The sequence below is a fragment of the Saccostrea echinata genome, unplaced genomic scaffold, assembly GCF_033153115.1.
Source record: "Saccostrea echinata isolate AGI-Se365-2 ecotype Australia unplaced genomic scaffold, CSIRO_AGI_Sech_v1 ptg000023l, whole genome shotgun sequence".
Taxonomy (NCBI): domain Eukaryota; kingdom Metazoa; phylum Mollusca; class Bivalvia; order Ostreida; family Ostreidae; genus Saccostrea; species Saccostrea echinata.
The window spans coordinates 11,302,107-11,325,817 of NW_026889772.1; the positions used below are offsets into that span (position 1 = coordinate 11,302,107).

Here is a 23,711-nt window from a genome sequence, read left to right on the forward strand (position 1 = left end):
GAAGTGATAGATACACCTTGCTCAAATAGTATTTGAAAAGGGAAATCATTTACAGGAGTAAATATTTAAAGAGAAAACTTCTAAATAAATAAAGGACAACGTGTGGTAACGGCTGAATTTAGCCCCCTATTTAATTTTAAAAAATCATAATGTGCTAAAATTGTTATGCAATTAAGAACTCAAAATGGTGCTTGCTTTATAACCAGCATGTCCTTGTTTGCTCTGCTCCAAATTTATATCGTTTAATTGGACTTTCGAGATTGAATACAGTTCATTATCCTCATATTTCATTCAAAGTGCACAAGGAGGCTCCAAGAGGATGACAAAGTAGAACATTTTACTCATTTTTCTCAATTTTAATAAATTTCATCAGATTTGAGATACTTTTTACCTAGGAAAACACAGAGCACAAGATTGCCTATCTGAGATTTTCATGCACAAGATGCATGTGATACTGGTGCATAAAATATATAAATTTGGTAGATAGGCAAGCTTGTGTTCTCTGTTTTCTGAAACAAAATGTGCTTTAAAATTGATGAAAATTTGAATGAAAATGAGAAAATTCACAAATTCACAAATTTTGCTACCTTCCTGGGAGCTCTGTGTATTATATTACTAGGAATACTCATTTTGTAAAGGGATGACAACAGTTTTTTTTTATTATGAACTATTGGACCATTCCTAGAATTAACTTATTAGAATTTCTTGGAAACACTCCAAACCAAGGGCCAAAAAGGGATCTTTACCTATCTTGCTCTTTGTCTGTAGAAATGTCTCAAAGGTGGATGGATCCAGCAAGGGAGAGTGGGGGCCTCGGTAGTCTGCCCCCTTTTTAATTAGTTATTAAATTTATGTAGTACTGTAATGTAAAAACTGCTTTGGACCTCAATCTCCAAAATAAAACACAGACCCCGCATAAGTTGATAGGAAGTCATATATAAGATAATATATTGTCCATAAAAGGTGTGAACTTTCAGGTTTTTTAATAAAAAAAAAACCATATAATAACTATAATGATATAATAATTGACCATAGCAAAACGCTATATCTTATCGTGATTATGAACATTGCCAAACTGTGGTATATCTGATTAATTCTTAGCTTAGTGGATTTTTAAAATCGGACTTCTTAAGTTCCCTGGCAATTTTGCATCTCATTCAGAAAATAAGGTCACTCTCCTGATCAAATGATATCCCAATCGCCTTTGGAAAGGAAATTGGTTTTAATTGACTCAGTTGTTAAAAAATTAGAGTTAACGCAATAAACACCACACTATGACCATTCAAAAGGAGAGTTATTGTAGAAAAAATGTTAAAACTGAAAAAAATAAGGACTCATACCGCAGCGTCCTGGAATGTATCGGATGTTATCCAGAGCTATATCGCCAGTGTAACTTGACCCTCTCGAAGCTTCTATCATAATCTGAAAATAAAGAAATTAGGCTATCTGATTAATATTTATAGCTTTTCTTGCGAAATTGTTTATGCATACCTGTGGCTGATTTACTTTGTAACTTACAAAACTTAATTCTCAAGCTGTACAATCGAAAGCATGCGGAAGCAAAGTAGATATTTTATATATTTTTTTATATGGAGGGAAACGTTCTAGATTCCTCGGAGAAAAGACATACAATTACCAGCCACATAGCACATCGAAAGTTAAAATGCAATCAGAAAAAAAAATCATCGTCATCTTACCTGAAAAATCTCTCACAAGCCCCCCCCCCCTCCTCTCCCCAACTTCTTCCCACTGATATAGATTGCATAGCATTGAGAAGTATCACGTTTTCAGTTATCCTTTAAGACATTTCTTTTATGCATCTGTTTTATTGGAGCTGACATGGACTCTTAAATACGGATTAATTTTAATCCTTTACGACTCATTTCATTCCTGTTCGCGATTTTCCAACATGTTTCTTTTCGATCCCGCTACATTTCTTTTAGATACACTGTCTTATTCTACTTGCAATATAAACCTTAATGCGTTTGTTACACTTGAGTGATTTTCTGCCCTATAATTATGTCGATAGGTACACATCTCGCATGAAGCGGCTTAATCGACTTAATCAAGTCTATGTCAAGACAACTAAGCCAATGTTTCCACCAGGTTTTTGGTCCTCTAGTTTCTGGCGAAATCAACTCTTCATTCAATATTTCGTCAAAATTAACACTCGTCAATTTTCGTAAACAAAAAATCGTCAACTTTTCAACTCGTCAAAATAACCACGTTTACATGATAATACGTCGTCGATATATCGAAATGTCGATTTGAAGGTAATTGATAATACGTCGTCGATATATCGAAATGTCGAGTTGAAGGCCACTACAAGTGTTTCATCTTCTCTTGTAGAAGTTTTTAAATAAATTCTGCTTCATATAAATATAATTTAATTCTGAATGTAACACGCCATTTGATTGGATAAAAAAATTAATTTATATCGTATAAATTGGGTTGCCTACGTCACAATGACTTGCGTCAAAAACGTATCGATCCGCCTGACGTTACATTTAAATTTTATACAATTTGAAGTAATTTTTTTTTTTTAGAGAAATCATCTTTTTTCTTACACTAAATGAATAGAAATTAAATTATAAGGAAGGAAATTAATAGCTACCTAATTTACACGGTATAAAGTGGGTTGGAATAGTTGACGCTTTTTTATAAACCGCTTCGCGGTTAATAAAGCGTAAACTGCCCCAACAGACTTTATACCGTATAAATTGGGTAGCTATTAAATTCATTCCTTAAACAAAAATAGGTCTGCTAATAACGGGGAGCAATTGGTACCCATAGTAATTCAAACAGATTGTTGGAAGACCTGATCTCCAAAACCTACACAGAGATTGTCAATCAGAAACTCAAACATCATTTTAATATCAACTTCAGAGTACTTGTGTGTACAATCAGAGTGCTCTCTAACAAAACAAGAAAACATTGATGTAACCATCAATTGTCGCCCGGGAAATAAATAAAGTAAACAATGGAAATGAGTCTTGATCATCAAACCGCTTCGATATGTGTGAAAAAGGCATGCGTCTAAATGATTGAGACGATAGTCGAGAATATTTTGAAAACTTATAGTCGGATGAAAATCGAACAAAAACGATACCCTTTTAAACTTTATCAATTCCTCAAGTAAATGTTGGCTGCATAAAATATAATTTGAAACCAGACACATGCATCACCTATTTTCAAAAATGTCTTTCACTTAAAGAATATAAAACACGAACTGTGTAAAGTACTTTTTTACGTTTTTATGCGATAAGTAAAATTCGATGTTCTAAAAAAAGGGACCTGTCGTTTTTTCGATAGTAAATGATAAGCAACTTTATATATTAAATATGAAAAACATATATATTTTTACAGATTCACTTTATGGAATATAAATATATTGTGTATCTCGTAATTTATAAAGGGAAAGAACAATCTTTTTAATGTTTAGAAAACCTTTAATTCTGAATAACTTCTCCCACCTCAATCCCCATATACCAACACTTAAACTTATATGTATAGAGCAGCCCGGTCCTCCGGGCTGCAATAAACTTTGCAAATGACCAATGTCAAGGTAAGTATATTTACGAGTTCCCTTTTTATTGAAAAAAGCGGCTGTTCATGATGTCAAAAAGCCTGGACTTCAATTTATCGTGGGGAATGATTGTATAAAGTGTTGAAAAGTCGTACGTTTTGATGTTATTCATTATAGTAAGATTTTGTGATTTCAAATTTTCTAAAAGTTCCTTGGAGTTTTTAAGTATCCACATCTGATTTACACCACTTTTCGAATATTCTATTGTACAGTACTCCTAGGTGTTATTCCTTCATCACAGTAAATATTTTAGTGAGGAGTAAAGAAAGATGCTTGGTAGAAAAATGAATGGACACTGCAGCAAGTAGAGCTTTTTCAAAAAGCTTACCGTCTTTAGCAACAACCTTAAACGATAAACTGACCTAAACCTATGAGGCCGTATAATTCTTGAAAGTTTCTTGTCTTTGTATTTCTTCATTATTTTTTTTCTGACATAAGCTCTACCAAGTGAAACGTTAACAGATGCTCGGCTATCTCCGTAAACTTCAACTCTGCTGCTGAGATCATTCCGCAAACTTCGGCTGATTCCGTCACCTTTGTGATATGTAGATGAGGAACGAATCGGCCGAGGTGTTGCCGAGTACTGCCGAGATTAGAACAGTGCAAAACAAAGGGAAAAAGAATACATACAAGCTGTAAATCAATTCTGTTAACAATGAAAATATAGAAACGTTTTTGGTAATTGCTATAAAAAATAGCATGTAAAATCGAAAAATTAGTGCAATTTCCACTGTTCGTTTTGCCATATTTTTTTTACGATTGAAAATCTTGAAAAATTGTTAAGCCGTACGAAAATTAGATCATCAGAAAATTATCTCCCTTGCCTTGAAGAGCATTTCAACCAATGAAATAATTGAAAATTTTCTCATCATGCAATTTCTAGCAATCACAAAAGAGAGGAAGTGCATAGTCCGAAGACTGTAAAATACTTCAACTCTGTATACCGTCTTTCAAGGAAGACAGTAATAATTGGAATCTTCCTAAGTCCAAGGGGCATAACTCATAAAAAATGCTCGATCGCTTTCAAAACAGAACTTCACCTAGATATTCTTATGATAAATCTGTATACAAAATTTCATGAAAACGGAAACTGTTGGTGGACCGACAGACAGAAAGCAGCAAAGCAATATGCCCTCCCCTCTTCGAAGGGGGTAATAAATATGGGGGGATTAAAGGACTGGACCCTTTTGTGATAAAGATTATATATATATATATATATATATATATATATATATATATATATATATATATATATATATATATATATATATATATATAAACCGATATCCTTGACTACGCTTTCGTCTCTTTGTACTGTTAAAAAGTCCCATTATATTCACATAGCTGCACTGTGGGCTTGAAAGATTCCCAATACTATCGACATTGTCATTGCTTCCATATGGAAAGGCTGTGCTTAGTTTCCTAATTCAGTATTCTTCTCGTTGTCTATGGAAAGGTGTACTCAATGATGGACTATTAGTATGATGGTAAATCTTTTCTAGAATTCTCACTTTCATTGATAAAAAAGGATGATCAGGTAAATTAAAGTGTTTGTAAAGAAGCTGCTGGTCCGAATTGTTAATTTGAAATCTGTGACCCGATATTCTTTTATATCTAAATTTCCAATAAATTTCTCCTATGATTATTTACAAAAGAGAAAACAGTTTTTGTCTTGACCTCTATTTAAACAAAATGTGTTTGTGAAACACTGATGCCCCCGTATGGCAGCTTATGGCGAAGGTTAAAGTTTCTCAAATGCAAGTCAGAATCCAGGCCAAAAGATAAAAAATGTTAAATTTGAAAGCCCTAGCTGCAACTGTTCAAAAGTTATGGCGAAGGTTAAAGTTTTTTAAAAGTAAGTAAAACATCAAGGTCAAGGTCAAAGTTGTTGGTATCCAAAGTAAGGTCTTGTGACAAGGATTACATATGTAAAGTGTGAAAGCTCTAGCACGAACCATTCAAAAGTTATGGCCAAGGTTAAAGTTTTTCGAAAGTAGGTCAAACTCCTATGTCAAGTGGGTCAAACTCCAAGGTCAAGATCAAAAGGTCATATATGATGGTACCCAAAGAAAGGTCTTGTCACAAGGAATACACATGTGAAATATGAAAGTCATAGCTCCAACCAATCAAAAGTTATGGGCAAGGTTAAAGTTGACAACAGACAGACAGACAAACAGACAAACAGATAAACAGAAAAACAGATAAACAGACAAACAGACAGACAGGACAAAAACAATATACCCCCGGGATCTTTCGATCCGGGGGCATAAAAATTCTACATAATGTTTTAGTTCTTACAATAAATTTGGATACTACAATGCTAATTAAACTACATTCAATTAAAACCCCATGACAAAATTCCACACCAAAAGCATTAAGTGAGGAACTATATTTTGTGGCGGAAGGTTTTTTTTTTTGAAAGAAAATGATAATTTTTTCTTTTCCGAAATATTTACAGTATTTTAAAGTTTGGATTCATATTTTTACATGCAGCCTGCACACAGAGTTATTTGTGCAGTGAAATGCTTTATGCTGGTCCTAAATAATATATTAAATTAACCGTCATGAATTCTATCATCATATTGAACAAATATAGCAAATATATTGTGAAAGTCCTGGGGAAAAAATAGCCCACTTTAGGATAAAAATTGACACTATTTTAGTTATATCTAAATATTAACATCACAGACCCCCCACATTTAATTTTCCTTTCTGAATATACAAGATAATTTTAACAATTCTGCTTAAATTCAGAAAAATGTCATTACTTTCAAATGATGTTATTACTTGTTAAATTTTTAATGCCAGAAAAATTACATTTTTTGAGTGCAAAAAGTTCAAATAATTGACTATGCGAAGTAATTTGAAACTTTTTTGTTGTCACAAATTTGAAAGAGACTATTCAAGATGAAAAAAGACTGTGTTTGTTCCCATAATTTATGTGGATAAAAAATATTAGAGGAAAAACTTTGAAACATAGATTTATGTGTTAGACGTAATTACGGTGCAAAAAGGTCATATTAAATACTCCATGTCGCCAAAAGAAGCGCATTGACCCCCACTTTTAGTTTTGATTTTTAATTAAGCTTTATGTATAGATTTCAAAAATATACTTGATAAAAAAAATCTCAATACTTTTAATAACAGGATTCAACCTCCTTAAAAATGACAGTTGAATGGCATTACTTGTGGCAACTCAGCAGAAAAATAATGTAAATATAAGAAATGAATTCAATTTTTAAAAATTCATGAGGTACATGAACTACAATGCTTCATGCCAGCATATTTGTGATGTAGCCTGGTTTCCTGTCCCTGTTATGCCTCGTATACTCCACTGACCAAAACATTTAGTTGATTTAATTAATGCTTATGTATAAAATTGCTAGCGTAAAAATATCTTTCTACATTCCTTTTAAAAAAGATAAAGGGGGAGAAGGACCTTGAGCTGAAAAAATACTTGTCATTCAATTTTTTTCATATTTTGTATATTTCTAATTACGTCCCACATATCTTAAAGTAGTTATATCATTAGGTTTCTTACCTTATTTTCAAGATGTTGATTGACAAATCGACTATATTAGTCGAGTTTGAATTCTCCATGTTTCCGGGTTAATTACTATGTCCATTATGGGATTTTTTACTAATAGATAAAAATATGTAAGTGGACACGTCACTCGTAAGCTAAATAAGTGAAATAAGATATACCTACGTAAGATTTCTGTCATCAGCAATGCAAAAATAATTTTTGTTCTGCCCATTTCTCAAAATATTTTTTCATATACTGATTATGACCTGATTTTACCTAATAATAACGCCCCTGTATTTTCTTGTATGATCTTGCTGTACTAACAGATTGTGTATGACGTCACCGACCAGTTGGACGTGCAGTTTATGGAAACAGAGGAGTGGATCAATTGATTTCATAATTTGTTAATGTTTACAAGAATGTTTAAACTTTTATTTTATTTTTTTTTTAGATGTTAATAAAAGTAAAACAAATGTCAAACATTTATACAAGAACAGATGGTTTACACGTTTTGCACTTATATAAACGGAGAACAGGCCCGTAGGAAGCAATTTCAGTTTGGGGGGGCACAGCCATACATTTTCAGTTGAGGGGGCACTATCAACTACCAAAATTTCTTGACAAGCAAAAAAAAAAAAAAAAAAAAAAAAAAAAAAGCTCATCAGACGTTTTTATTGAGGGGGCACAAGCATATATTATCTATGTTATCTATAGTAATCTACGCCCCCCCCCGTGCCCCCCGTTTCTTACGGCCATGGAGACAGAGTTAAACAGAGTCATGTGACCATGTGTTCTTCATCCCCTTAAAACCATTTTTCATATAATGTAAATTGGAAAGTTACAAGCAATATTAAATTTTGGTCTTAGTCGTACGTTCTTTGTAAAGTGGGCCCCAGATTTTCCCAAGTTTTGGTATAGAAGCTTTGTCCTGTCAGACTGCTAGTAAAGGAACAGTTTGTAATCAAAACATTACATGTTTTACAGTTAACAAGAAAATGCTAGTTACATGTACACTGCATATGCTTACCAATGCACCGATTACACTGTATGTGCATGACGTACTATTAAATACTTACATTACATATGTATTTTGCATATAAAGTGTGTGGAAATTTATGGCATTCAAAACACCATAACACTGAAAGGGGGTCAAAAGGTTAAAGCATGCGTTTTATTTTGACGTCACAATCGTTGATCGCCGAGGAAGTACAACGTCATAAGCGAAAATCAAAAATCACGCTCACATTTATCAGAAGCTGTTACATTGGCTCTTCCATTTACTGTAGCTTACACAAAGGATAATATACGTGGGTTTGAAATATAAATCACATTTGCAGTCAAGGCAGAGAGTTAAAAAATGGAAATATAAGCAATGAATCATTACTTTTTAGGTCACCTGAGTCACTCAGGTGACCTATTGCTATCTCTTCTCGTCCGTCGTCGTGCGTCGTCCGTCGGTCGTAAACTTTTGAACATTTTCAGCTTCTTCTCTGGAACCAGCAAACCAATTTCAACCAATTTTGGCATATAGCATCTATGGGTGAAGGGGAACAAAAATTGTGAAATTCGTGGCCCCTGTCCCCCTTGGGCCTGAGGGGTGGGGCCAAAACCATCAAAATTAATGCAATCTTTAAAAATCTTCTTAATTACTCCTGGACATCAAGCAGTCAAACTGTTGGCATGATTGTAATAAGCAATGAGCCCTCCACCAAAATTGTGAAATTCATGGCCCCAGGGTCAGGGGTTCTGGTGCTAGGGCGGGGCTATATAGATCATATAGTGAAAGTGCATTATTTCTTTGAAAATCTTCTCTACTCCTGGGTATTATTGAAACAAATAGAATACATAGTTATGATAAGCAAGAGTGACTCTACCAAAATTGTGAAATTCATGACCCCAGGGTCAGGGGTTCTGGTGCTAGGGCGGGGCTATATAGATTAATAGTGAAAGTGCATTATTTCTTTGAAAATCTTCTTCTCTACTCCTGGGTATTATTAAAACAAATTGAATACATAGTTATGATAAACAAGAGTGACTCTACCAAAATTGTGAAATTCATGACCCCAGGGTCAGGAGTTCTGGTGCTAGGGCGGGGCTATATAGATCATCTAGTGAAAGTGCATTATTTCTTTGAAAATCTTCTTCTCTACTCCTTGGTATTATTGAAACAAATTGAATACATAGTTATGATAAACAAGAGTGACTCTACCAAAATTGTGAAATTCATGGCCCCAGGGTCAGGGGTTCTGGTGCTAGGGCGGGGTTATATAGATCATATAGTGAAAGTGCTTTATTTCTTTGAAAATCTTCTTCTCTACTCCTAGGTATTATTGAATTAAATTGAATACAAAGTTATGATAAGCAAGGTTGACTCTACCAAAATTATGAAATTCATGGCCCCAGGGTCAGGGGTTCTGGTGCTAGGGCGGGGCTATATAGATTAATAGTGAAAGTGCATTATTTCTTTGAAAATCTTCTTCTCTACTCCTGGGTATTATTGAAACAAATAGAATACATAGTTATGATAAGCAAGAGTGACTCTACCAAAATTGTGAAATTCATAGTCCCAGGGTCAGGGATTCTGGTGCTAGGGCGGGGCTATATAGATCATACAGTGAAAGTGCATTATTTCTTTGAAAATCTTCTTCTCTACTTCTGGGTATTATTGAAACAAATGCATAGTTATGATAAGCAAGGATGCCTCTTCCAAAATTGTGAATTTCATGATCCCTGGATCAGAGGTTGTGATGTTAGGGCGGGGCTCTATTTATTATAGTGAAAATGCATTAATGCTTTAAAAATCTTCTCTGCACCTGGGCATATCAGAGGCAAAAAGAGTAAAAGTTTTAATAAGGAAGGGTATTTTTACCAGATTTTTGAACATCAGGACTATTTGGTCAAGTGTTCTGGTCCTGGCCAGGGCTCTAATAATTTGTATTCTACTGAGAGGAGTTATTCCCCTTTGCCATTTACTTGTGATAATTAATCACTGTAAATAATGTACTTGAAAGGTTAATAGAATAAGAGAATTATGCAAGAATTTTTATTGTGTAATACAAAAAGTACTTTCATAGTTTTAATGATCAGGTAGACTTGTAAATAATAGATAAATAAAAATGAGACAAAAATAACTTGTCTTATTAAATGTTCATCAAAGACCAAGATAGGCCAATGTCAGAGATTTCAACAAGGAATTAAAAGAGTACAGAAGCACTGATAGTTTGTTTACATACTGTCTGGTGAGAGTGATAAATGGGGAACAGATTAGAACCTAATTTATGAACTGTTAATGAATACTAGACTAATAATATTGTTGATCCTGATCACCCTATTTTTCTTGCTTTTGGGCAACAAAGCTTCACCTTTCAGTTCATTTTATACTCTGTGGATCCTCTAAATTGTTGTATTATACTCAGGTGACCGTTAAGGCCCTTGGGCCTCTTGTTGAATGATATAGTCTCATAACTGCAACGGTGTGTGCAAACAAATTTTCATAACGCTCTAACGCGCGTTACTCGTTTTTGTTTGCACACACCGTTGCAGTTATGAGACTATATCTTTCAAAAAATAATGATTCATTGCTTAATTATAAACCAGCCAATAAGAAGAAATCTTTAAATCTGTCGTTTCCAAGTGGCTTAAAGCCAGAGCATATCTTTTATGATTGTACGGAGGAGGATCTTCTAAACATTAATCTATGATATTTTATTTGACGTAACTAGTCACAAATCCCACAATATTGGCGCTTACAAGTCGTATTTGTTTACAAAACTTACCTTCAATAAGGCCGTTTTCTAATTAGTTCTAGGCCTAGACCGGGAACAAATGAAATAGTAGCTTTCTAGCCCGGCTTTCAAATAGCGACTTTTGTCAAGGGTTTGTGAAGAGGAACGACATCACAAAACCTTGACATTGTGAAGATGCTGTGTATACTGTTAGAGCTATACGCATGACACATGCAAGGACGATGCACATTCTATGCATCATTTACAATGAATTAATATATACTGGCATGCTGTCGAGAAAACGAATGCTGTAAACTCATCTACCTGAAATACTGCTATTTGTATCGGTGATGTACACATGTCTAGAAAATCTCTACTTACCTTTTATTGAAATATGCATCACAAAAGTAATAAATTTCATTTGTAACTCAACGGTAAACACATTGTCACTATAAAGCACTTGGACACACGTGATCCCTACCGATCAGCTTTTTGGCTAGGGAAAATATCAAAGGCGAAATATCACTACACGAGTGCGTTAGAAGTGTCAATATTCCACCCCAAAATAGTTTTTCACGTTTAATTTTTTTTTTACTTCAGGCCCGAAGAACGCAGGGGGGACCCACTTTTTTCTGAGTATAGTATTTTGCTATAGTAAAATTTTCCATAGATGCCGATTGCCCCCACCCCCAACTTTGTTGTTGTAAGGTCGAGCACAGGCAAATTAAAGGATTTGGACAGTAAATTAGGGTTTTTCTTGCTTGTCAGATAATTTGTGAAAATGCCCCCCCCCCTCCTTTTTGAATAGTTTTTTGGTCAGATTTTTTGGGAAGTTGCACCCCCCGCTTTTGAAACCGTTGCTACAGCTCTGTTCTTTGTCTAAAATTTCTTGTTCCGATCCCTCTGGGATCTTCAGAGTTTTTATAGCTATAGAGTAACAAAAAATGACTTTGATCCCCCCGGAAAAGTATGTAAAGGATCCACAAGTTCCCATTCCCCTGAAGTAGAGTTTCATGTTTAGTTCCCGCTCCGTTTGGGTGTGTAGGTGTGGAATTTGTTTTTCTGTTTTTCCTTATCAACTTTTTGAGCGGTTTTCGACATCTCCCATCCCCCAGACAAAATTCTCCATCTGCCCTTGTACAGAGAGAGATATAGAACATACTTCTATTGAATGTGCAAGAAATATTTATCCATGAACTTTGCAGGTTTCGATTAATCCGACCCTAGCTGTTCAGATTTTCTCCAAATACAGGAAAAAGTATATGTACCAAATTTTAGACTGCATGTGGGAAATTCTCCAATCTGGAAAGGCTTCCTGAACATGCACATAAAACAGCCACTTAGCATCGTTATTCAAATTGAATGTACGAGGATCGTTCAATAAATAATGCAACAAACGGTAAATCAAAGTAAATTTATATCTATTTAATTTTATTTTTTCACAGTTGAAACGTCCAATCAAAAAGCTCCTACTCACAGAAAACCCCATGATTTTCCCTATTTTTCTCGCAAAAAATTATTTTAAAATAGGCATGGTCACTACACTGAGCTGAAAACTGTTTAAAATGATCTCTACCAAGAAGATGAAAATGACAGCTTATGTGAAAACTGTGCTTCTTTATGTAAATCGACGAAGAACTCATATTGAAGATAAGATTTTTATATGTAGAAAGAACAGTCTTTCATGCTGTATAGTTTTCAGACTGGTTCAGAAATTCAAAAATTAAAAAAAAAAAGGAAAGTTAAAATGTAGGAGTCAACTGGTCGATTGAAATTTGTAGGGACACCAAAAATTATTGATGCTACCTGCAACATATCTTAAGTCAGATTAACATTGAAATACACTGCTAAGACACTAAGCATTTCATCGTCACAACATTTTATAGAATTCTGACAACGGAAATGAATATAAAATATTTCTATCAGATAGGTGCATTATTTTCATAAAATTGCCTAAGAGAAAACACGCATTAAATATGCCAACGGTCTATTTAAAAACAAATATTTTAATGAAATAGAAAATTTAAAGAAGAAAAAAAACTCCGTATCTAGCGGAGGGACAAATTCCATTGATACTTTAATTTTCGGCAGAAAAAATATTTAAGCACAATTCAATAACATTCAATAACATTTTTCAGAGCAACTGTTTTACTGATTTTACTAATTATTCATAAATATCATTACAACCTATTAAGTCTGTTTGGTTGAAATGTTTTGATCAATTCATGCGTTCCAAAATACTTTACTATCTGAGATTTGCACGAGTCGATGGCCATAAAAAAATTCACTCAAGTGTAACGAGGGTATAGGGGTTTATATCATTACAATAAGACAAGATATCGGAAAGAAATATGACAGGACACGGCTAGTTGGTCTAAAGGAAGTCGTACATAGATGAAAATGAGTTTTAAAATGGGACTGGACACAAATTTGAAGTTAGTTTTTCTCAAATTTTCTATATATCATGACTTATATGTTGCTATAGCATTTCACATGGAAAAATAATAAAAGCGTGTTTAGAAACTTCTTTTATCTGGAAATTGTTGAAATTACGAATTTCGGGACATGTTTAATTGATACATCCTTGCACTTTCGCAAAGTAAATTTTATCCTTGATACTTATATTAAGAAAAGTAGAAAGAGGGTGTTGCAGAAACTCGCGATTATTCCCTAAATCGAGAAGGACATTTAAATACCCACGACGCACGAAGAGTTGCCTCTAAATATAGATAATGCTACGTACATGTAGATGACTTTATTTATACGACGGGTATGTCCAGCTTGTTATAACAAAACATTTCACATTTTACGTTTATTTCATGCTTAGTATTTGCCTAACATACACTGGTGACCTGTAAGTAAACTTTTTTTCACATCTATGGTCACTTTCGCCATATTGCACGAGAAAAGTTAGATCGATAAAAAGCACAATTAATGGCAAGTGCACCTCGCACATCATTTTGAAAGATGTATTGTAGACAGTGTGCGTTGATATTTTTCAATATATAAAAATGTGTCCAATAATCACGCTGTTGATTCAATATCCAAGAATTTCAATTTAGCTGTTTCAAGTCAAATCTGAGCCACTAATTAACAGAACAATAATGAAAACGAAATGCGTATGAAAAGATTAAAATATTTAAAATGATAGTACTTTATTTTTTAAGGCATCGCCACTAAATAATAACATTAAATATATGTCTTATTAGTTTAAGATTACAATATCAAGGAAAACAATTTAATTCTGCGTGCATTTAAAATATTACCCATTAAATTCCTGACATTCTGTCCATCTCTCTTTCTATCTCAAGAGAGATGTTAAATTGTATTTTCATTATAAAAGAAAAAAAAATAGTATAATTTTTTATATATACCAGCCATTCCAGGATTCGAACCCACTCTCAGGTAAAAGAATCTTTGTATAGAGTCCACACGCTTTACCACTATACCAGCTCCGACAGTGAAGTATCATGTGCTATTTTATGTGCACATTTTGTATTTCGGATGGATAATAATTTTTATTCGATTTTTTTGTGATTTTTAAAAAATATGCCTCTTTGAAACAAAAATTGGAAATGGCAGTTTTGAAGAAAAATCCTGTCTTTTTATGCGTATATCAAATTCATTCTGTTTCAAGAAGGCAATTTTTCAGAACAATGGGGATTCCCTATTTGAAAAAGAGAAAACTTGACTTATTTTGCTATGTAACTAATTTACACTTCATTTAATGGCAAATTGGAAGTCGATATGCAGTTTCTAAATATTGTTCTACATTGTACAGTATATACAGTTGTATCTGAAAAAAATTTAAGACCGATTTCTGTTACTTAAAATTTTTCTTTTAAATAGCTACAACTTTAGGGAAAATAACAAAAGAACTGCAACACCCTCTTTTGTTGTGTATTAATGAAAAATATTAAAACTATCATCCAGACAATTCAGAGTAGAAATGGGAGAAAGCAAAACAAACTCGCCAGTATTGTCAGTCCGTGCTCAGTGATGTGTGCAGGGTTTAACAAATTGAACACACCCTGTGAAACGTAAACGTTAACAGTAACAGAGCTCGTGCCCTGTTTACAAAAACAGATGTTTGGCGTGATGTAAAGAAGAATGTCGTTGTCATTCAAATTCGAAGAATATTCATGTAAGTTCAATTTATTTAACTGTTTTTTTTAATAAGCATAGAAATTTAAAATGAAAACAATGCAACTGTGTCCTGGTCCCTTTAAGAATTCATTTCATATTTAGTATTTCATTATTATATTCAGTGAAACACTGTGGATCACATAAATAACTTTATATTTTTAAATTTAAATTCATATTTATTGTACTACATTAAAAAGCAAATGATAAAATCATATTTAGCACGCACGGATAAAGAGGGTTCGGGGCGTCCGGACTCCCCTCTCACCCAAGGATTTTCAGAGTTATTAAAATTTATACAAGTATACTAAAGTCTAACCAGAAGATGACCAGAAAAACAAACGTGAAAAATACTTCCTCAGATTTCATCCCCTACTGCAAAGTAATGACTTTCTTTATCAAAAAGAAAGAAGGCAAATTATTTTACTAACCGCATCATTAGCATCATGATAAATATCGATTCCCGCCGTTTTCCAGTCACTTCCTGAAGTGCTCTGTTGACCAATCTTAGAAAAAAGTTCAATGGAATACAACGAACTCTGCAATACTCTCAGTTCACCGATGCTACTTCCAAACATATTGTAGTTGAAAGTTAAACATCTTTCCCCACCTACAATTATAAAAAAAGAGACTGAATGAATGGTTTCACAGACTGATATATAGAACATAAGCTATAGTTATTTAATACATATTTCACAATCCCTTTCTTGGAGTTAAAAACCTCATAATTGCTCAAGAAGTATTCAGTTCTAGTCCAGGATACGAATAAGAAGTTAAACTCACTTTCAAATTGGAGTGTGGTAGCCAATATCGCCTTGTCACCTGAACTTCGCCCTGATGTCTCAATGTATGCGTAATTTGTACCCTGTATCGCAGAACTGGGGCCTGTGTTGCTACTCGGTGTCTCTCCCTAAGATTCAACTCATGGATCTAATATTGAACTTATTTCCACACATCTTAATCAAATCACATTCAAATACCATACATAAAATTATACATATAAAATAAAATGACCAAAATTATAACATGCATTACATTGAAGTTTCAGAATTCGGAGAATTTCTAATTTGATCGTCATAGTAAATTTTAAATTCTCGTAATTGTAAGACTGTAATGCAAAACATATATTGTTTACAACCGTAAAAAATATATTTTCGAAACCAAAAAAGTTTATTACATGTGACAACCATTTGGTACGTTCCAGGAGCCCGTTTCATAAAAGGTCGTACGCACAGTAGTACATTTAACTCTACGTCGGCGTAAATTCGGGACTAGCCCGAAGGTTTGCGTTTCACTAAAGAGCGTATCTTTACGCCAGACTAAAGTTAGGCCAAAATTTTACGTCTACTCATGGGTAGGCGTAAGTTCGGGCGTAAACATAAAATATTGCAACTTCGAAAATTTTCTTTTGTTAAGTAACTTTTGATTTGAAAACGATAAAGTCATTCCTTATGAATAATTTCGATCTTAAGTAGTCTTTTTTATACAAACGATGCCGGCATCATTTAATTTCACATGCTATGAAAATTTGGGGGAGGGGGGTTACACCACCGGGGATGTACAAGAAGTTGACATGCATTATTTACATAACTTACTTAAATAAATTTCTTCATGAAACATTGCCTTATTAGGCATTCATTCGACCAACATCAGTTGAGTTTTGAATATCCTGCATTTATACATTCGTTTGTTGTATTTTGAGTTTGAGGCATGGCCGTAGGAACCTAGGGGGGGGGGGGTGTCGTGCCCCCAAATAATTTTGCCGATATATAGTAAACTATATATAGAAAATATGGATACTATGTGTTTGTGCCCCCTCAATAACGTCTGATGACCTTCTTTTTTTTTTTTTTTTTGGCTTGTCAAGGAACTTTGGTAGTTGATAGTGCCCCCCCCCCCAACTGAAAATGTATGGTTGTGCCCCCTCAAAGTGAAATTGCTTCCTACGGGCCTGTGAGGTATAGCAAATCGACTATATGATAAACTTTCTCTCATTCACTGAAAAAACCCCCACTAAAAATATATTTTTGAAAAATGTCATTTTCCCACAAAAGCACATAATACATGAACTATACTTTTTTCTTCTTTAGCTCTGGTTATTTGGTATACTTAACAAAAAATTTGTAAATCATTATGAAACCGATTAGGCTTTTTTTTTATCGTGCTCGGAAACTCCATTTTTGTATTTACTCAACGTCCACATGCGCAAATCGAGAGGGTGGGGGATGGGGGGGGGGTCAGGATACCCCCTGGAATTTGCAGTTATTAAATGTATATAGGCAAGTAAGTGAAAATGACCCCCCTCCCTTCCCTAGAACGTGGACCCCTATTAAGTTGAAAGGAAGAACCTTTTTATTACGAAGTTTAAGAAATGAAGAGAGGGAAAACCCCTCTCCCCTCGAAACAGTTTTTTCAAGTTGGGAGAGAAATTAACGATTTTTTCCCCTTGTTAACAAGTTTTAGGTTGGATTTTTTTTACTGGGATTGATTCCCCACCCCTGGAAAAAAAATATGGATCTGCGCCTGCGTCCAGAAAATGTTGTAGACGTTCAAAAAACGAAAATTATTCCAGTTGATTTCGGAAATATACTTGAAAGTCATAATATATCCTGATGTCGGATACAAATTAAAGGGGAATTTTACCTCTGTCATTATATTTCCTATGTAAAGAATGGAGCCGTTCAAGACAAGGACAATCCCCCGCTCTGAGAAAAGACATTAATTGTCAATTCTAAAAGTTCATAAAAAGTTATATTTTTCAAAATTATTGTCAATATTATCTTTTACCCTTTTGCTTCCTTTATTTTATTGAATAAATTATTAACAAATAATTTATTTTTCACTCATGTTTTAAGGTTTATATGTGAAAAGGGGGAAAAAAGCTTCAAGCATGATTCGAACTCCCTCCAATGTTCGGATTATGCGTAAGAATATACGCATTAACCATTACGCTGCGAAGTTTTTTTGTCTGCAATGTGTCCAGAATGATTTAAATAAACGAGTTTGTTGGCATAAATTAGTCGCAAGTCTACATAAATATGTTGCATGTTAACGTAAATAAGTCGCATGTCAGCATAATTCTGTTGCATCTTGCTTGTATGATGTCATATACTGGCTTCTGTAAGTTTACCAACATTAAAATTAGATTCTCTAAAAAGATTGGCAACTTGCATGTCAAAATAATTATTTTGCATATTGAAATGTTATTTAAGTCGCATAACTAGATACTTATGTTGCATGTTAACATAATTTATCTTGCATAAAGGGGCAGAAATATGCCACCATGAAAATTAACTCAACAAATCATATTGTCTTATCAACCGCATTCATTCCAAGACAAAATTCAACATAATTTTTTTTTTAAATCATAATCGATGACGAATTCAAATTACTTGAAAATTAAACCTGTATCAAATTCGGGGGGGGGGGGGGGATAATGTAATATTACAAAATTAAGGTGGCATATTTATGCCATCCAAATAAATTTTGTCACCGTAAGATATTGCGTCAAGTCGAGGTAACTATCAAGTCAAGTCAAGATAACCTGCTGGTTTTGTCGAAATACACCAACTTCTTTCTCGTCTAGTCAAGATAAGCTATCACATTATTTTTTGCAATAGCTATCTCGACATGGCGAGATAATTTATGATGTATCATGACTAAAATTGTTGCGTTGACAAGAACTGTCTCTTAGCTTCGTAATTGCTGTCACGATAACACGTATGTATGTATTTATATAGAAGACGTGTTAAGGGTGTCTAAGTCGTTTTCCAGTGAAACTATGCGGATCTCTTTTATTGAAATTATTCTTCAAATCCATCACTGCTATTGATCAAATAATTTTTTGTATTTGTCTATCGGAAGAATATAATTTTCAAGTGATAAAGAAAGATTGTTGAATATAAACCGTTCCATAAACTTTCTCCGTTAACTACATGTATGAAACAAAACAACCCATGTACTTTAAAATTTATAATTTCCATTTTTGGCCTTTTCTTAGTTACTGGCATGGCATTAGTAAAACGACTAATGCAAAGAGTCAGTCTTTTATTATAAACTACTGATAATAATATTATAGCCTAGTATTGATCTCTGATAAATAAAAAAATCGTTTTTTAATTGAATAGCAAATTTATTGAATTAATAATTGCAAATATTACATGAAATTAAGTAAAAAAGCTCATTGGTTTGGTTCACACGTACTTGTATTTTATTTTACTGAAAACAAAGACACGGTTTGAACACACATCGGTTAAAACTGAATTCCTTTGAAATTATGCGTGCAATACTTATTAGAGTAACAATTTGATAGAAGATATCCACCTATTTCATTGGAAATTGACCGAGGCACCCGTAACACGTTATTGTAGGGACCGGGCTGCTCTATACATTTAAGTTTAAGTTTTGGTGTATGGGATTGAGGTGAGAGAAGTTATTCAGAATTAAAGGTTAACTATACATTAAAAAGATTATACATCAGAATGTTCCTTCCCTTTATTAATTACGAGATACACAATATACTTACTTCCATGAAGTACATCTTTAAAAATATATGTTTTACATATGAAATATAGAAAGTTGCTTATTATTTACTATCGACAAAATGACAGGTCCCTTTTTTTTACTTATCGCATCGTTACACAGTTTGTGTTTTATATTCATTAAGTCAAATATATTTTTGATGATAGGTGATACATTTGTCTGATTCTGGTTTATATTTTATGCAGCCAACACTTACTTGAGGAAATGACAAAGTTTAAAAAGGTAATTATTTTTGTTTGATTTTCATCCGATTAGAAGCTTTCCGTAAATCTTCTCGACTATGGTCTCGATCATTCAGCCGTATGTCTTTATCACACAAGTCGAAGCAGTTTGTTGATCAAGATTTTACTTCATTTATTTCCCGGGCGACATTTGATGGCAACATCAATGTTTTCTTGTCTTTTTATATACTAGTATATGTACATGTACATATACAGTTATCATGAGTGCACCTATGAATCGGCAGTACTTGTCAACGCAACAATTTTAGTCATGATACATAATAAATTATCTCGCTACAAAATGTGATAGATTATCTTGACTATACACGAGATAAGAAATTGTTGTATTTCGACAAAACCAGCAACTTATCTTGATTTGACGAGATGGCTATCTTGACTTGACGCGATATCTTATGCTGACAAAAAATCATGTGGATGGCATAAATATGCCACCATACAAATTTAAATAATTCATTTACAAGAACATTTATTTCTTTTCTCAGGCCTTTATTTTGGGATGAGAATTAGTTGTAATGTCGTAAAAAGTTAATATCATATACAGTATATAATAACTAGATTTAAGATGCATGTTTTCGTCAAGGTCCCCGTAAATTAATGTATGTTTCCTTTTTAGTTAATGCATATTTGTGTTATTCTACATACATGTTCACAATAGGCATGTTTATGTTTTTTGCGCATGTTGAATGCTGCGTTGTCAAGAACTTAGTCCAAAGACTAAGCGTACATTTTACGAGTAGGTTTACGCCGCTTCGTGAAACGCAAAATACACCCAACTAAGTTGTGGCGTACGCCCCGGAACTAGACTAAGTTAAGTCCAAAACTTGCGACTTTTTATGAAACGGGCCCCATTGTATATAAATCTAGATGAACTCACTTTTTCTCTCAGTCTAGATTTTTGTAAAAAAAAAAAAAAAGACTGAAATAAAACAAGGGGCTAATGGGACACAGGGCTCACATGAGTAAGTATGGCCCTTCTGTTCTTCATCAGCAGTTTATTTTTCCTACATATTCTTATGTAAAACTTTGTTCACATACAGTGTACTATGACCCCACCCTTACTATCGGTGTCATGATTTGAACAAAACTTGAATCAACACTACTTAAGGATCCTCCTGTATTGATTTGACTAATCACGGCTTTGTTGTTCTTAAAAGAAATATTTATCAAAATTTTACTATATATTTTGATCCCCGCCTTTTTCCCCTGCCCTGCCCTGGGTAGTCTTGATTTTGAAATCTTAAATCTACACTCTTGAGGATGTCTCTGTATTAATATCACTAATAATGATTTTTCTGTTCTTGAGAATAAGGTTTTTAAAGATATTTTTAGAGATCAATTTTTAAAACGAGGCAAACTATTAAACAAGAAGTTGATGAAACAAGGATATCAACGGTCATCATTTCGCAAGTTCTATGATTGATACAATAACATTACCAGCAAATGCAATCTATCATTAACTCAAATGCTGACTGACATACTATAATTTTTAGGCTATTATTTACATACTAAATTTTCTACGGATTTTTCCTCGATCATGACAAGGAGCACACGGCGGGTATGATCGGTCGACAGGGGATGCTTCTCCTCCATGGCACCTGATCCCGCTTCTGATGTTTTTGCTCTGCTCCCGATTTGTATTGTTTAAATGGATTATGAGCTTGAATACTGTTCGTTATCTCCATATTCCATTCCTATATATTCCTATGTAAAACTTTGATCCCCTGTTGTGGCCCCACCCTATTACCAGGGATCATGATTTGAACAATCTTGAATTTGTACTATCTGAGGATGCTTCTATATTAATATGAGAAATGACATAAAAACAAACTTAAATTAACAATGTGTAATGTATACTGTAGCTTTCACTTACATGTAAGTTTCATCTTTTTTAGCCAGGTGGTTCTCGAGAAGATTTTAGAAAGATGCCACAAAGTTTTCAGAAATACTTATTTATCTCCCCTTGAAAAAGGGCGTGGCACTTCCTGTGAACAAACTTAATTCCCCTTCAACCAAGGATGTTTTGTGCAAAGTTTGGTTGAAATTGGCGGGGTAGTTCTTTAGAAGAGGTCGAAAATATAAAAAGTTTATAGACGACACACGACGGATTGACGCCGACACCCTTCGATCAGAAAATCAGAAAAGCTAACTTGAGCCTTCGGCTCAAGTGAGCTAAAAAAAATATTTATCAATTTTTTCAAAGTTTAATTGCACAAGAGCCCGGTGTTTTGAGAAAATACAACAGGACAATATGGAGTTTCTCGATACTCACAGAATTGATGGACCATTCAAAATCGTCGAAGTTTACGTTTTCCAGAAAACAGTTTTCTCCATCTTCAAATGTACATTCCACTGAACCTAAGGCTAATAGATAAGTATACCCAATGCGTTATTGGTTGCGTATTGCATTATAGTGCATAATTAGAATACAATGAACACCCAAAACCCTTTATCTTATTAAAATGTCAACATAAAACTAAATACAGTGTACATGTATAGCTAAAAATCAAAAATATTTGAAGGATACTTGCTGCAAACAGAACATTGGATGCATGGATTGACATAAATTTTGAAATAAAAATACGGTTAATTTCCTCTCTTGCAAATTGAAAATGAAATCAAAGCTAGAGCAATTTGTTTTTATGATTATTGGATTTAAGTTTGAAAGTGTTTTTCATATCAGAGGGTCCCCGATACTTACCTATTTCACAGAATTGCCCACTGAAGTCTGGTGCACACTCACATCTGAAACCAGGTGCTGTACCTGGCTCGGCAATACACATGCTGTTAGAACCGCAAGGATTATCAGAACAATCTAGGACTGAATAAGATTTAAACAATTACATAATGATAAATCTTTCTAAAAGTCTATACGTGGTGAAAGATTAAACATCAATTTTTTGATACTAATATTTATGTGAAGAGAAGATAGACGTTAATCACGAAAACATTTGACCATTCGACACCAGTTTTCTTCAATTTCAAGATGCAAAATGTTGCTATGGAAACCAGGACCTGTTTTTTTATGACTCTTAGGCATCTCTTTTCCTCCATGGAAGCCGGTCCTCTGTTTTCAAAGGCCCGTGTTGGCTCTCCTCACAATTTGTATTTGTTTAAATGGACTTTCGAGTTTGATCACTGTTCGGTATCTTCACATTTCATTTCAAATAGTTTAGAGGATAATGTTTAAAATGCAAACCTAGATTTGAAAGGAACTACTCAGACAAAAATAATATCTGCACTTTTTTTTAAATTTTAAAAGAGCATCACCTCCTAGTAATATTTGTGTTATTCAAATTGTCTGTCATTACGTCAGAGGACAAGGCTGATTCATCGATTAGGAAAAAAGCAGCAAAAGTAGTGGAGGAGGTCATTAAGTTATGCTGTTGCCTTCAACTCGACATTTAGATATATCGACGACGTATTATTAGTTAACAATAGTTACTTCCATTCATATGTCTACTCGTTCTATCCCAGTGAACTTGAACTAAAACATACAACAGAGTCTGACACATCTGTTTCATATTTAGATATTTTACTAGCAAACGACGTTAGTGGTAGCCTAACAACAAAACTTTATGATAAACGTGATGACTTCGACTTTTCTATCGTCAACTTTATTTACTTATGTAGCAATAAACCTTTATCACCTGCATAAGGGGTTTAGATCTCCCAGTGGATTCGATACGCGAGAGCATGCTCCACGTACGAACAATTTCAGAACAAGGCAAGCTATTGACAAACAGGTTGATGAAACAATGATAGCAACAGTCTAGTTTAAAGTCATCATTTCGTAAGTTCTATGGTCGATACAATGACCTTGTCAGCAAATACAATTTATCATTAACTCGAATACTGACTGACATTTTTCATACTGATTGTTAGGCCATTATTTAAACACTGAATTGTCTAAGGATTTTTCCGTTTGCTCGATCATGACAATTAGCACA

At 33.8% G+C, this 23,711-nt stretch overlaps 1 protein-coding gene across 1 annotated transcript in view; it reads right to left on the reverse strand.

Annotated features, from left to right (window-relative positions):
• The window catches only part of LOC133191282 (MAM and LDL-receptor class A domain-containing protein 1-like), a 127,725-nt gene that overhangs the window by 24,229 nt on the left and 79,785 nt on the right, over positions 1 to 23,711 (reverse strand). Inside the window, exons 28-32 of the mRNA XM_061327034.1 lie at positions 22,463 to 22,582; positions 22,034 to 22,125; positions 15,764 to 15,890; positions 15,412 to 15,590; positions 1,341 to 1,422 (exon numbers count right to left, since the gene is read on the reverse strand). Of these exons, the coding sequence (XP_061183018.1) occupies positions 1,341 to 1,422; positions 15,412 to 15,590; positions 15,764 to 15,890; positions 22,034 to 22,125; positions 22,463 to 22,582 (600 nt within the window). The remainder of the gene's footprint in view (positions 1 to 1,340; positions 1,423 to 15,411; positions 15,591 to 15,763; positions 15,891 to 22,033; positions 22,126 to 22,462; positions 22,583 to 23,711) is intronic.